The sequence below is a fragment of the Pelecanus crispus genome, chromosome Z (assembly GCF_030463565.1).
Source record: "Pelecanus crispus isolate bPelCri1 chromosome Z, bPelCri1.pri, whole genome shotgun sequence".
Lineage (NCBI taxonomy): Eukaryota > Metazoa > Chordata > Aves > Pelecaniformes > Pelecanidae > Pelecanus > Pelecanus crispus.
The window spans coordinates 61,787,225-61,802,059 of record NC_134676.1 but is presented as its reverse complement, the minus strand read 5'-3'; the positions used below and the strand labels follow the sequence as shown (position 1 = coordinate 61,802,059).

Below are 14,835 nucleotides of genomic sequence, written 5' to 3'. Positions count from 1 at the left end.
CTCCCAGTTTCTCTGCATAGAGAAGTGCTGTGCTGTTGTGGGCTGCAGCCCAAGATTGTGTTTTGGGACTTGTCTTGGGTGTGTGGGAACATGTAGCTGGTTTGTGTACTGCCAGGGTACACCAAAGCTCTGATTTGTCACCTCAGTAAATACTGAGAAAGCCGCAGAGTTGTCTCCAGAAGCAGGGGTTATATTCAATTGACCTCAGTTCAGTCCCTCCACAGCAGAAAGAGAACATGACTATCCATTCTTCAAACCAAATTTTAATTGTAGCTCTCTGGGTTTTTTATCACAGCTTAGGAAAGTATATATTTTAAAGTATAATTCATCCTTTCCTTTAAATATTTTAAATACTTTAAGAGAGGTGTGGGCAGTTATAGGGTATGTACTTTTGTCCCACAAACACGGACATCAGGATTCCTAAGAGCCGTAGTTGTGTCCTAAGGGCATAAAATGATGCCTGCATCAGAATCACAGATTCAAATCCACGCTCCAAGCTTCTTTTTCTGAACAGAATTCTACATATTCCTACCCCTGAACTGGAACTGATCTAGATCGTATTTACTTATTGTAGTTAATTAATTATTTCTAAATATTTTTTATTTCATATTTCAAAAATATATCGAAGAAAGAGGATGACATTCTCTATGCTATTTATTGCTAGAACTCATTTTAAAGATGTCTTTGTAGCACTTCTTTATTGTACTTTAACAACCCAAACAGCTTTAAATAATGGCAGTTTGAAATCTTCACCTTTGTGGAAAATGGCTGGGTATCACATAGGAAATAGTGGCTAAAAACTTGATCTGTTTTTCTGGCTGATAGCTTGGCTGGTTGAACAATGCATCAGAATAATCTTCCCATGGAGCTTGGAACTTTTCTCACACAGATTTTCATATTTCAAGATCCTGTTCCTATAGCTGTGCTGCTATTTGCAATGGTTATCAGCAGTGCTACCACGTAAATGCAGGAGACATTTCTTGGGAAAATATGCAGAAAAACAGAGGCTGAAAAACAGAGGCCACAAAATTCAACATTCACAGCTATGTGTGAATGAAATGAAGTGAGTCTGACAAAGTTGGCTGTGAATGGATACACAACTTCAGTTAATAAATCATCATGGCCTTTATTCCTTTTTCTTTTTTTCTTTTTTCTTTTTCTTTTTTTTTTTTTTTAGAAATTCAGGTTGCTTTTGATGAAAATGCTTCTGAAAGCCTGTAGCTTATTCCAGATGACTTTCTCAGATGAATTGTAGTATGTATTTCCTATTATAGTTTTACTGAGATGTTAGAGCACAGAAATTGATGGTCAGTGCAACTGACAAAAAGACAAACTCTTTTATATTACCACAGAGAGGAAGGAAGATAGATGACCCCTAAAAGTAAAAATGGTCCATTAAGAAATCATTTGCATCTTAAGTAAGAATAAGATTTTTAGAAAATCAGTAGATTTTTTTAAATAATGTATCACTTTATCCTTCTATAAAATCTGGTTTAGAAATATTTGTAAATATATATCCCATGCAAACTGCATGGATGCAGCTCCTGTTGTATATGAGGAAATGCCAGCTTGTGAAAAACCTTACCAACTCAGGGCAAAAAGAGTTTTCCATTTTATATATATATATATGAGTAAGCATGACTGGAAACATTTTTACCTTTCATCCACAAACTTTTAATTTACATAGTCTGTAACTTAAGTAAGTGAAAAAGAGATTAGATCTTACGTTCTAGGATACATCTTTGAATTTCAAATACATTTTTGAGCTAAACTGTTCTTAATCAACAGTAGAACAGTGAGAGTACAAAGCCATGGCTTGTTTTAATATAAGTATCACAGCAATTTGCCTTCCACCTTTAGAAAATGCTAACTATTATTAGCCTGATCAAAAAACCTGACAAATTGCTACCATTTCTTCTTTTACATTTTAAGGGGTTCATTTTGAGATTTGAAATTATGGTTTTGTGATACTGAAGAGGACTGAAAATATCCAATCCATCCCTTTAAGAAAAAGTCTATAGCACTTATTTTCTCTTAAATCACTATAATTTGTTCAAGTTATGTTGCTGCATGTTAAAAAGGATACACTGTATTTTTTAAAGTTTTATATGTATAATGTAGGAGCTGCCATTGATATGCCTCTCTATGAATGATGAAGATTTTAGATTCATAAAATCTGTGAATGCCATTAGAAGGAAACTACAGTTATCCCTGCTAACCCACAACAAAAGAAAAATAGCATTTACTTCACTTTGGTTTTCAATACAACAATTTTAAAAGACTGAACAATACTTTTTTTTTTTTTTTCCCTAGCTAACTAGGATAACAGATCCATCACGTGTGTGAACGGAAGCATCTGCTAAAATAAAAAAAAAGATTCTTTATACAAATTGAACTTGTTTAACTGCTTCTTTACCAAAAGATTTTTATCTACCAGGCTCCTAGTTCAGCAGCAAATTCATGGCGGTAGGCTGAAGATGGAATATTCCTGAGTTAATGAGTCTGTCCTTGTTTTTAAAAAGCAACCACCTGACCATGTCATACTGTAATAGAAAGATGAGCCCTCAGGTACTGATCAATGGTTCAAAATCAGGATAAGGCCAACTGTTAAGGAAAATGCAGTGTGAACTAGTCAGCATTCTTATGATCCAAAACAAAAGAGAGAAATTTTTAGAAGCATTGTCCCCTGGAACTTCCAGCCAGTTATTTGCCATCTGGTAACTCTTGAGCATGATTTCTCTGTTAGTTTTACAGGCCATCATTTTGACAAGTATTACAATAATGTGCTCAAATTTGTGTTACTATAGCAGAATAGGAAGGAAAATATTCAATGCTATTAATTCAACAGGCAGAAAGTAATCTGAAAGAGTATTTATCACTATATAAATAAACACTGTCATTTCACTGCATATGGGTCTTTATTAACTGCAGTTTTTGTAAGAACAAAGCAATACACAGAGTTTCATCATAAATTTGAAATGCTTATGATACTGGTAATATTTTTACCTTGAAAACTTGTCTAGGTGGAGTCTAGTAGAAGTTCATCTGATTGAAATGAACAGAATTAGCAAACCAATCAACCAGCCAAACTAAAAAGCTTCTTTAGAATGGTTTATCTGATTTAATAGAAAAGTAACCTCACAATAAGCAAAGAGACTTGAGAATGAACACTTTATCACTTGTACAACTTTAATATTCAATATTGTGTTGGCAGTAATGATTAGGACAGCAAGCCCTGAAATGATGGCTCTGCTAGAAAACTATGTATACTTACAGATACCTGAAATGAATTACTTTGTTAGTTTGCAGTAATGCAGTGACTGCAGCAATTGTGCGGGGACTGGCAGTTTGAGGCAATAGCACCCACCTGTGTAAACAACCACAGCAATTAATTTCATTGCTCTAGGATTCTACCTTTCTGTGCAGATTTAAGCAAAGAACTGTAAATGGGGCTATGTTCTACAAGCAACCTTGCTACATTTTCTGTAGCACTTCCAAAAGTGCTACCATTGAATGTTAGAAGGTTTGTGTATTCCATTTATTTCACTTCACATGGCAGAAAAGATTACAGATATTTCTGTTTTCCTGCTCCTTCCCCTTTCCAAGTATAAGTGGGAAATTAATTGCTAAGATTTAACACAATGAAGTTGTTGAATGTCATGATAATAATAGTACATCAGACTGTACTTGTCAATTTTGTTATTTATGAGTCCACAAATACAGGGTTTGTATGTGCATGCATGTGTGTTTTGGTATTTTTTTTTAATAACAGCATCCATTAAGTCAAAATACATTCTTTGCTGAAATTGTAAGAGACTTTATTTGGACTATAGGATATTGTGCTAATATTGGTAGTGCTGTTATTTTATTAAAGTCCTAAACAAAGGTTCTGCCCTTGGGCATGAGGGCAGTCACTGAAACTCTGTGGAATATGTCTGCCTTAGCTGATCAAGTGCACTTCACACAAAACGTTTCCAGAAATCTTTAATTTTGTTATGGCTACAGGCAACAGTTATAATTGGGCCACCTGAGAATATAATTCATTCAACTATTAGCAGGGAAAAAAATCAAACAAAGTGCACTTTTTATAAGATACTGACTTGAGGAAGCAAACTACAGCTTAGAGAAGAGAAAGTGTTTATGAAAATGTGTTTCTTAATAATTCCAAGTGTCTATATTTTGGATTTTATCATTAAAACATTACAGAAATTAGAACATAAAATGTGTCTGAAATCTTATCATTATGGATACACACAAAGACTATAGAGTCATTTCTTTGTCCACTGAATACAAATTTGGCTTTCATGTAATACTACTCTATGTATACTGCGACAGAAATACACACATATTTCAGTACCCCTAATGCTGTGATACCACTCCATAAGCAAAAATGTCAATAACATGATAAGAAAGCCCTTTTGGAACAATTCAGTTTGCATTTCTTTTGTGTAAAGTTGGTTTTGTGAGTCTTCATATGTAGAAATGTAATGATAATATTTGTGCCCTGTTAACCTTTATTATCAAACATCATCTATATGGCAGCCCTCAAAATCTTTTGGTGTGAACATTACGTCTCACCTGCTAACATTTCCCTACAATTCTTTACAAGTACTAGATTTCTAAAATTAAGATAGCAGTTATATATGTATTATTAATGCCTTTCTGCACAGATATTGCAGACTAACTGTATTATAACTTGGTCTGTTATTTTTTATTAATGACTGGCCTGTGAAGTTATATAACTGAAGCTACCTACCTCTGTTGTCCTCAGAAGCAGAGTGCCCGTGATGTCAGCACTCTCCAACATCAGCTAGCCACATGCCTATTCGAAGGGCTAGGTTAGATACCTTGCAAAAAACTATTTCATCAGTCCATCCCTGTGTGATGTTATGAACCATTGAGGAGCATAGGCAAGTTCTCCTAAGAAGTCCTAATACTGCACCTTTACAGTAATAGTTTTGCAAGTCTGGAGTTTTTGCATGTGAGCCTAGGTTTGTGGGGCTTGGGGTTTTTTTATATGGCTGCTTGTTGATTTCAGTTATTAACTTGGAATGGAGATAACTTTTTCTTTTCCATTATCAGGTGAATTGGATGTTACCCTGAAGCTTTTCCTTATGTAAGAAACCTTTTAGATTAACAGTGCATACTTCTTCATACTACTCTACTGTGTAGAGGAGCATAAAACTTGCAGTTCAGGTGATAACTGTACTTTCCTTCTCAGTACTGCTATAAATGACACAACACAGACATTCTTGGGACATTTTAGTAGCTTTAGAATCAGAACTGCATTGTAAGACTGCCCTTGATACACCTATGGGAGGAGTTTTTGAGATCAGTAGGCAGTCTTAGAATTCTTCTTAGAAGTATAGTAAAGGAGTCCTCTCAGTTAAAACCAAAGCTTTTTAAAGCCCCTTTATGTGCCACTTGGTATTCCAATCCAAGAGAAGATCTCCTGGACATGATGTCAACTAAAGACCAGTTAACTAAAAGTAAGTAGGGAAGTCCTGTTTAGGAAAAGTCCTTAAACCTCTGTTTCTGTTCCTTATTTGTGAATGATGCTATCAGTCTCATTAAAAATAAATGTCTAGTTCGACTGATGGTTTCAATTTTAAGCCCTAATTTATATTAACAGGATTAGGAAGACTTGACTCCCTTGAATTTAATAAGATCTGTCCTAGGAACATAATGAAAACAAAAGGTAAAGAAAAATAGATCCTAGTCCTTTGGAATCATTTGATATCTTTAAAAATTCCTGATTCTGGAATCTAGAAATGAAAGAAAACAGTGCTAAAATCATCACTAGAATTCTGTCAAATTACATGGCACATTTAAAAGCAAAACCTAAAAATTATCCAGTAACTATTTATGTTTGCAGATTGAATTTTCCATGAGAATTTGTGGAAGATGTCATAACAGAAATCACTCATGGTGGTCCGTGGCAAATATAAGTGGTGTACCTAATCAGTAAATACTGGCAATCATACCAGATCAAAAATCTGTGAATATTTTTCTGTGGTTTCAGTTTATCCTGAACCTGAAAAATCAGATCATTAAATGCCAGTTAGTTTATTCTGGGAAAAATATTTATGGATTGGAGGGTTTTTTCAAGCTTTCTGTTGTAGGTAGATCAGTTTACCTAAAGGAGAGAAAGAGTTTTGAACACCGTTTTCCCATTTTTCTCAATATTTCACCCACATTAAGTGTATACGTAAGCAGAATGAGATTAAAACCCTCCAAAGAAGCACTCCCAAAACGCTTTTGTGAATGTTCTCCCTCTTCACATGGACTAGATGGGTATTCATGTTCTTCCTTCCCAGATGAATTCCTAATTATCACATGAGGAATTACTCTTTTTCTCTAGTGCAGACAATATTTAAATTCTGCATGCACAACCACACTATCATCATCAGAAGACATTAAGGAGGTCCCACCCCAGAATAACATTTGTCACTAAGTCAAGTATATTTTCCTGGGAAATAGGCGGTATGTGTTCAGGCCTCTTTAAGGAAAAAGGATTCAAAATTGTGACTTCCAGGTAACTGCTGTAATTGATTTAAAAGGAGGTGATATCGCTTGGTCCTCCCAGTTTCTGTAACCCATCTCCTTTGGGTTTTTTTAATCTATTCTTTGGCCTGGAATAAATCTTTGTTTCAACAAGAAAAAATAAGTTTCAAACCAATCTTTGTTGTTACTTTCTTTTTTCTGCCTGATGACCAGGATTCACACAAACCTATTACTCTGACTCTTAATGATAAGGACTGCATTCTTTCATTATGTGTTAAAACATAATTGAAGGGTTATTCAAATTCAAAGGAATGATTATGTATTAGATAATCTAACTAGTTTATCTTCAGACAGTAGCCTTTCTTTTGACAACTCAAAAGATCAAGATTAATGAAAGTTCTGTGGAAGAAAAATATAACATTTTAAAGTATATTAAGATGTGAAGATTTTTAGTTTTCATTCATTGAACAAGACTATTAAAGCTCAGAAGGGAAAATTGTCTGTTTGTGTAATGAATTTATTTTGGGAATGGCATTCCATACTTTTGTTTTACCACCAGCCAGACTGTGTCTTAACAAACAGACAGAAGCTTGTGTTCTAATGGTTAGGCATAAGACTTCTTTTCATCTTAATCCTACCATTAGGGGAACTGATGACAAGGATACTAAGGGAATTGACTTAGATATTATTTATCTCGTTCATTAACAAAGAACAGAATTTTGATTTCTCTGTTTTCCTATCTTTTAGATAGTGCAGTTTTAGTCCAATGCTACAGAAAGTTTAAAATACTAAAAATTTTACAGTGTTTTAGTGTTTGACCGGACTTTTCTCATGGTAAAAGAAAAGCTTTCAAAAATCTTCTGATAGGGGGTCATTTGTGGCTTAACTGTTCACATTTGTTTCTCATCCTAGGATCCATGTAGGTTGTCCCACTGCCAAATAGCATCCTTTTTCTCCCTCTTCTGTTGTGTAATCTTACATTGAATTTATTTTGTCCAGCGTAGTTTTTAACTATTTGCTGTTATTTTCTTAGGATTAAAAATATTTCCACTTAACTAAAAGTTACATATATTTGATCATTTATCATGAAGGTTGGTAGATAATTTTTTCCTCTATCATGAGAGTAAACTCAATTTTTTAAAGTCAAAGTAATTTCTTTCTGTAACTGTTACGGTTCCAAATGCCTACATAGGATCTGACATTACTTTGCTGTTTAATACCACTCAAGTTATTGTCTAGGATCAAACTAATAATTTAAACATTCATTTAACACTGCACCAAAAATGCGGAAAGCCTTCTACTATTCAGGTTTTGGTCATAAAGTAGCTGATTTTGTCACTGTCACTTCTGCACTGGTTTTACCTGCCTTCTACAAGCTTATGTTTATTTGTAACTGTATTTGGCACTTGATACCAAAAGTTTCCTTCTCCTGTTTAGTAAAGTAGTTATAGCAATTAGTAACAATTGTACTAAATATTATTTTATCCAGTAATAATTGTGTCAGAAAAAACTTAGGACAAATGGCTAGTACTAGATGGCTTATCACAGATTTCTTCATAGGTTGTAACACTAAAAGGTACCGTTATAACGTCATCTGTCTTCCTGAGTATCATGTGCCATGCTATTTTGCTTAAGTTAGCCTTGTAGTAAATACACTAGCTAATATCTAGCTAGACTGTGGCTTCTGTAATGTGTTCAGTCCTGAAGCAAAGACACCAGGACATGGAGATCATTACCTATCTTCCTGTGTTTGATCATCGTCTTTATAACAAATTTGCCTTGTTTCCTGTAACAGAAAACCTGCTTATACTGTTGGCTCTAGAGCCATAATATCCATGCTATTCTAACAAATAAAGCGCAACAGGTATGTGTCAAATCATAATAACCTCTATCTACTAGTAATATTTGCAGATATGCAGTAGATAAATAATATCTTTTCTTTAAGTTTCCCATTAAGGAAGAACAGAATGAGCAGCTGTGGTAAGCATCTTCATTGTGGCTGAGTTAACCATTAAGAGAAGTTTCTGGTAGTATGATAGATTTTGCGATGGCTCTCTGCACCACAAATCTAAAGAAAAGAGGCTTTTGGCTATTTTTGAATAGGCAAAAAGTAGCAAATACTAATACTTTAGGGGATTCTTCCCCTCCAAGTGGTATTTCTGTGAAGCATTGCTGACAGTTTGAAAGTATGTATTCAGCTATAAATATCAAATATTTTGGAGGACTTGTGCTATCTCTGATTTAATTTTGATTTATTAAAAGTCACTTCTTGTTTTTCAGCACTGGAAGATGTTACTGTAACATAGTAATTTGCCAAAAGAGTAGTTTGTGCTATGAAGGGAAGTTAAACCAGTTTTCTATCCAAGTCAGTCTCAGCTAGACAAAACTCCCAATGAAGATTGAATGTTTCTATTATCAAAGTGGAAGAACTGGATATTATACCTTTAATTTATCCTTGTCATTGGGTGCAATCACTGTTCAGAAGGATGCACTCCTTGTTATCTTTTAAGGACAAAAATATTATTAGATACTGGGGTCACTGTGCTTTAAAATATTATTCCCATGATGGATCTTTGTAATGGTAGTAAACATTTTAGTCTAGTCTTTTACTTTTGGCCTTGAATGTGGAACACCATGGGGAAAAAAGCAAACAATTGTATCAGTTGTACATCCTACTGATCTAGGTGCTTCAGTATCTAAATGTAGTATCAATGCATTTTAAAATGCCCAGGTGTTAAGTAAAGATTTCAAAGAGGGCTACCTAGAAGTTATGGTTCCTAACGTTAATCTTTTATTATCTAAAGGCTGAAGAAAGCTGTCCACTTCTGTGATATGAATTGCAGTCATCTTAAAAATAATTGACAAATTAATCCCCTCACAGCACTGCAGTTGTAAAGGTGTTAGGTTTAGCTAGGCTTGTCTGATTGCCTTGTCTAATCAAGAATAAAGGTGCTACCTTTGATGTCTAAGATTTAGGAGGGACATCCCAGACCAGACAAGCTTGTATGTTTTAATTATTGATCTCACCATTTCTGCCCACAAAACCATTTGTGCAGTGTTAGCTTCACACCAAAAGGCTAAAATAAAAACTACCAGTGACGTATGTGAAGACATGCAGGACTTCTAACCTTTGGAAAAGTTGACCTATATTGGTAATTGGTAAATTGATCTACCTGCAATATAGAATAGTTTCTTTTCACCATGTTTAGTCATGTTATCTCTTATTTTTCATTGCAGCCACATTGATAGCTACCATACAGTGCAAGTTCATTTCAGTAAGATTAATTGTGGAGTTACTACTTAGTAGTAAAAGTATCATAACTGTATCATAACTGTGCCATGAATTAATTAATAGATGTAATTAATTTTCATTTTCCAAAGCCAAGAAAATCTTACATTTCAAACCTATGTCTGCTTAAGCAAGTTTGAATAAATATGCTTCTATTTCAAGATAGAAATCTGTTGCTCTGGGCAGCACTTTGTTAAAACAGTATGGCTTTTCTTTGAATAATTAGGTTTGGGGCTCTGTGAGTGGCCAGCATAGTCAAGCATGGAATTAAAATAGTTTAATAGAGTGCTAAATATTGTTACAGTTTTCTAAACAAAACTGGTTTCAAAGGGAGACTCTCTTTCCTGTTTGCTTACAATCACAAATAATCAAACAGTATTTACTAGAATGTTATATAAAACTTCTCCCTTTACAATAAAATCAAGGTGTGGGGTGGTTTGGGTTTTATTTATTCTCTAACAGAACATTACATTCTTGTATTTGTTTTGTGATAATACACCCAAACCTATAGTATCAGTGAAGAGCCCAATCCTGCAAGTCCTCCCAGGAGTCCAAAGTTCGATCATTCATGTAGCTTGCATAATGTTGCCATTTTCATTCACTTTTTGCACATCACAGATTCTTTTCTTCAATTGCAGGTGAATGAAGCCACAGTGGAGCAGCTAGTGCAGCAGTATCCACATATAACTTTCAGTACTGTACTACAGGATTGCAAGAGGACATTGGAACGGGCTTATCAAATGGGCTGGACACCCAATATGTCTACTGCTTCTTAACCTCCTGTACCAATATGACAGTTCCACTCTGCTGCATTCGGTAGATCTAATGGGGATTGCAGAGGGTTCACAACCTTTCATATGATGCAATATAATTGTGAGTTTACAGAGGTGACAGTAAAATGACAAAAGCTGTACACTGACTTTAATGTGCTGTACAACTAAGTACTAATATTGAAGCAAAACTTTAAAAATGCATCGTGTTTTTGTTTGCATAAAAGATATAAAAGCCTAAAGCAGATTTCTTCAAGTGAATTCCCCTAGTTCTCTGGATAGTTTGAGTTATAGAAGATGTTAAGCTTGTTTTCCTCTGTTTACTTTATTTTGCCTTGGTCACGTGAGTTTCCTTTGATTTGTAAAAGGTAACTCAGTGCTAGCATCAGTGCAGTTGATCAGCAGAGGCCTGTGTTAGAACTGAGAGCTAAACTTGATGCTTATGATTTACTAAAGCTACCCCAGAAGCTTTAAGATGCATAGTAATAAGAGAATCTACAAAGAATTGTGATTTTCTTATAAACATTTTGATGATTATACAAATCATTATTTTAAAGAGCAATCTTCATAAATTACAATAATGACAGAATGGCTATTTAATGGGCAATCTTACCTCTTTTCTTTCTATCAGTCAACAGAATTGATACCTTCTTTCATTTTGTTTTATTGAAAGTAGGAGATGCTGTAGAGATTTCCAAATCTTTCCACCTTGTCATTTTTAAGTTAACAGTGCTTAACCTAACACTGATAACCAGTTCCCACTTCATAAAGTCAAACAGTAATTGAATAGACCTACTATAAAAAATAAATTAACAGACAATGTTTAAATATCTGTTTGAAAAAATTACTTTTTTTTAAGTGAACTTCTGTCCTCTGACTATGCTTTTACATTGCTGAATTGGAAAATTCAGATGAATGGGTATAAGCCCGTAACACAATTCCTCTCATTTCCTGTGTGGTTGTTACTTTACAACAGATTTTACAATGCAAAGAGTACTTACCTCGAGAAGGCCATCTAAATATGAGTCCAACATCATGGGTATCATTTTGTAGGATCAGATGCTTTGTAATACAGTGTATGCAAGAAAATACCCAGAGTGAATACATAAAACGATTAATTTTCTGTGTGTCACATTGCATTCTAAGGAGTTAAATTTGACCAGGGGATAGTGAAAATATAGACATTGCAGCTTCAGTTTGAAGTTGCATTAACCTTTAGAGTATTACCATTTGGTTAAGAATGTTTTCAGGTGTGTAACACTGGATATTTGTTTTTTAAAGGTTACAGCATTTTAATCCAAAGTATGAAATGCTTAAGCTTCAGCTAAAGAGTTGCCATTATTGTCAAAATGTTTTGCTAATCCAGAAGGTCTAATGCAGCATAACCTACAAGCTTGTTTAGTATGGCTGTATAACTCTCTGCAAAACTGTTTGTTGATTTCCGTAGCCTAATTTTTTACAACAGAAACATCAGCTCACAGTAATTCTAGTGAGGGTGTTGAATGTTTTCTTATTAGACTTTTCAAAATGGGGATAAACTAATTTCTCTGGAAAGAATATATGGTAAAGTTTTTGCTTTAAATAAGTGGTAAATACATGTGAACTTGTGTAATGCTAGGCTTTTTATTTACTCCAAAATGGCAACAATATTTTTAGAATAAAGCCAATGGATTATATTGCAGATAAAGTACAGAATCTTAGTCATTTTTCATTTAATGTCTTTTATGAGTGCGTTAAAACTGTTCACACAATTTGTAAGTTTCTATTTTTTCGTGAAACCTTTGATCTTGCAATGGGTTTTAATAAAAGAAACAAGAAAGATGTGGTGTCTTCTGTTTATCTGTGCTGCTAACTGTACTTAGACTATGCTAACAGAAAGACTGAAATCGGCATCGCTGAATATGCAGACCTCATCTAGACATGGTCCTGAGCAAACTGATCCAAGCTGGCTCCACTGTGAGTGGCAGAGTTTGACCAGATGACCTCCAGAGATCTTTTTCAATCTAAAATACTCTAACTCTAAGGTTTTTCTGTGTATTATGAATCTAGTTGGCCATCTCTTTTCACTTCTGCCATTAAGTCACTTCCAGTAGTTTTGCAGTTTACTGGCAATTCATCTCTCTCTATTTCTCTGAACATATTAAGCTTTATAGATCTCAGTGTGGCTAACTAATTTCCATGGATCTTGGCATTTACAAGGTTTGGAAGTTTATGTGGAATAAGAATTGTAGATGGAAATATGTTCTTCTAACTGCAGTGTTGTCACAGATAGCCTTTAATTTCCTTATAATAAATCAATGTTTCCTAAGTAGTTTTATAGGAATAAATAACAATGTTGCACACTCTTTAACTTTTGAAATGTCATTTAAGGAAAATACCATTTAGGGGAGAAAGAAAAGCTATTGCCTCTTGTAAAAAGAAAAATTATCCCCGTTTTCTCTTACTCAAAACTTACCGTAGATTCAAAAACTCACAGGCAGCTTACATAAAATCATAGAATCACAGAATCACTTAGGTTGGAAAAGACCTTTAAGATCATCCAGTCCAACCGTTAACCTAACACTACCAAGTCCACCACTAAACCAGCTAAGGGTAGAGTAATAGTTTCATGTTTCCTGGCTTGGTGGCTGGATTACTTTTTAATGAAAGTAAAACTAGGAATCGTTAAGATTGGAAAGGATCTCTAACATCATCAGTCCAACCATCAACCCAACACCACCATGCCCACTAAACCATGTCTCAAAGTGCCACGTCCACCCATTTTTTGAACACCTCCAGGGATGGTGACTCAAGCACTTCCCTGGGCAGCCTGTTCCAATGCTTGACTACCCATTCCATGAAGAAATTTTTCCTAATATCCAATCTAAACCTCCCCTGACACAGCTTGAGCCCATTTCCTCTCATCGCTACCTACATGGGAGAAGAGACCAACACCCACCTCACTACAAGCTCCTTTCAGGTAGTTGTGGAGAGCGATAAGGTCTCCCCTCAGCCTCCTCTTCTCCAGGCTAAACAACCCCAGCTCCCTCAGCCACTCCTCACAGGGCCTGTGCTCCAGACCCTTCACCAGCTTCATTGCACTTCTCTGGACACGCTCTAGCAACTCAATGTCCTTCTTGTACTGAGGGGCCCAAAACTGGACACAGTATTCCAGGTGCGGCCTCACCAGTGCCGAGTACGGGGGACAATCACTTCCCCTGCTCCTTCTGGCCACACTATTCCTGATACAAGCCAGGATACTGTTGGCCTTCTTGGCCACCTGAGCACACTGCTGGCTCATGTTCAGCCAGCTGTCAACCAGCACCCCCACGTCCTTTTCCGCCCTGCCAGGCAGCTTCCCAGCCACTCTTCCCCAAGCCTGTAGCGTTGCATGGGGTTGTTGTGACCCAAGTGCAGGACCTGGCCTTGTTGAACCTCATACAGTTGGCCTTGGCCCATCGATCCAGCCTGTCCAGATCCCTCTGCAGGGCCATCCTACCCTCAAGCAGATCGACACCCCCACCCAGTTTGTTGTCATCTGCAAACTTACTGAGGGTGCACTCAATCCCCTCATCCAGATCGTTGATAAAGATGTTAAACAAGACTGGCTCCAAAACTGAGTCCTGGGGAACACCGCTTGCGACCAGTCGCCAACTGGATTTAACGCCATTCACCACAACTCTCTGGGCTTGGCCATCCAGCTAGTTCTTTACCCAGAGAAGAGTACACCCATCTAAGCCATGAGCAGCCAGTTTCCTTAGGAGAATGCTATGGGAGACGGTGTCAAAAGCTTTACTGAAGTCCAGGTAGATGACATCCACAGCCTTTCCCTCATCCATTAGGTAGGTCACCAGGTCATAGAAGGAGATCAGGTTGGTCAAGCAGGACCTGCCTTTCATGAACCCATGCTGGCTGGGCCCAATACCCTGGTTGACCTGCACATGCCTGTTGAGCGCACTCAAGATGAACTGCTCCATAGCCTGCCCTGGCACCAAGGACAGGCTGACAGGCCTGTAGTTCCCTGGATCCTCCTTCCGGCCCTTCCTGTAGATGGGCATCACACTGGCAAGCCTCCAGTCATCAGGGACCTCCCCTGTTAACCAGGACTGCTGATAGATGATGGGGAGTAGCTTGGCAAGCTCCTCCACCATCTCTCTGAGTACTCTCAGGTGGATCCCATCCAGCTCCATAGACCTGTGAGTGTCCAGGTGGCATAGCAGGTCATTAACTGCTTCCTCCTGGATTATCGGGGCTCCATTCTGCTCCCTGTCTTCCAGCTCAGGGGACTGAATA

General features: G+C 36.5%; 1 protein-coding gene across 1 annotated transcript in view; it reads left to right on the top strand.

Moving 5' to 3' along the window:
- The window catches only part of FBXL17 (F-box and leucine rich repeat protein 17), a 323,336-nt gene extending 312,767 nt beyond the window's left edge, over window positions 1-10,569 (top strand). Inside the window, exon 9 of the mRNA XM_075726525.1 lies at window positions 10,432-10,569. Within this exon, the coding sequence (XP_075582640.1) occupies window positions 10,432-10,569 (138 nt within the window). The remainder of the gene's footprint in view (window positions 1-10,431) is intronic.
- Window positions 10,570-14,835: the final 4,266 nt, after the last annotated feature.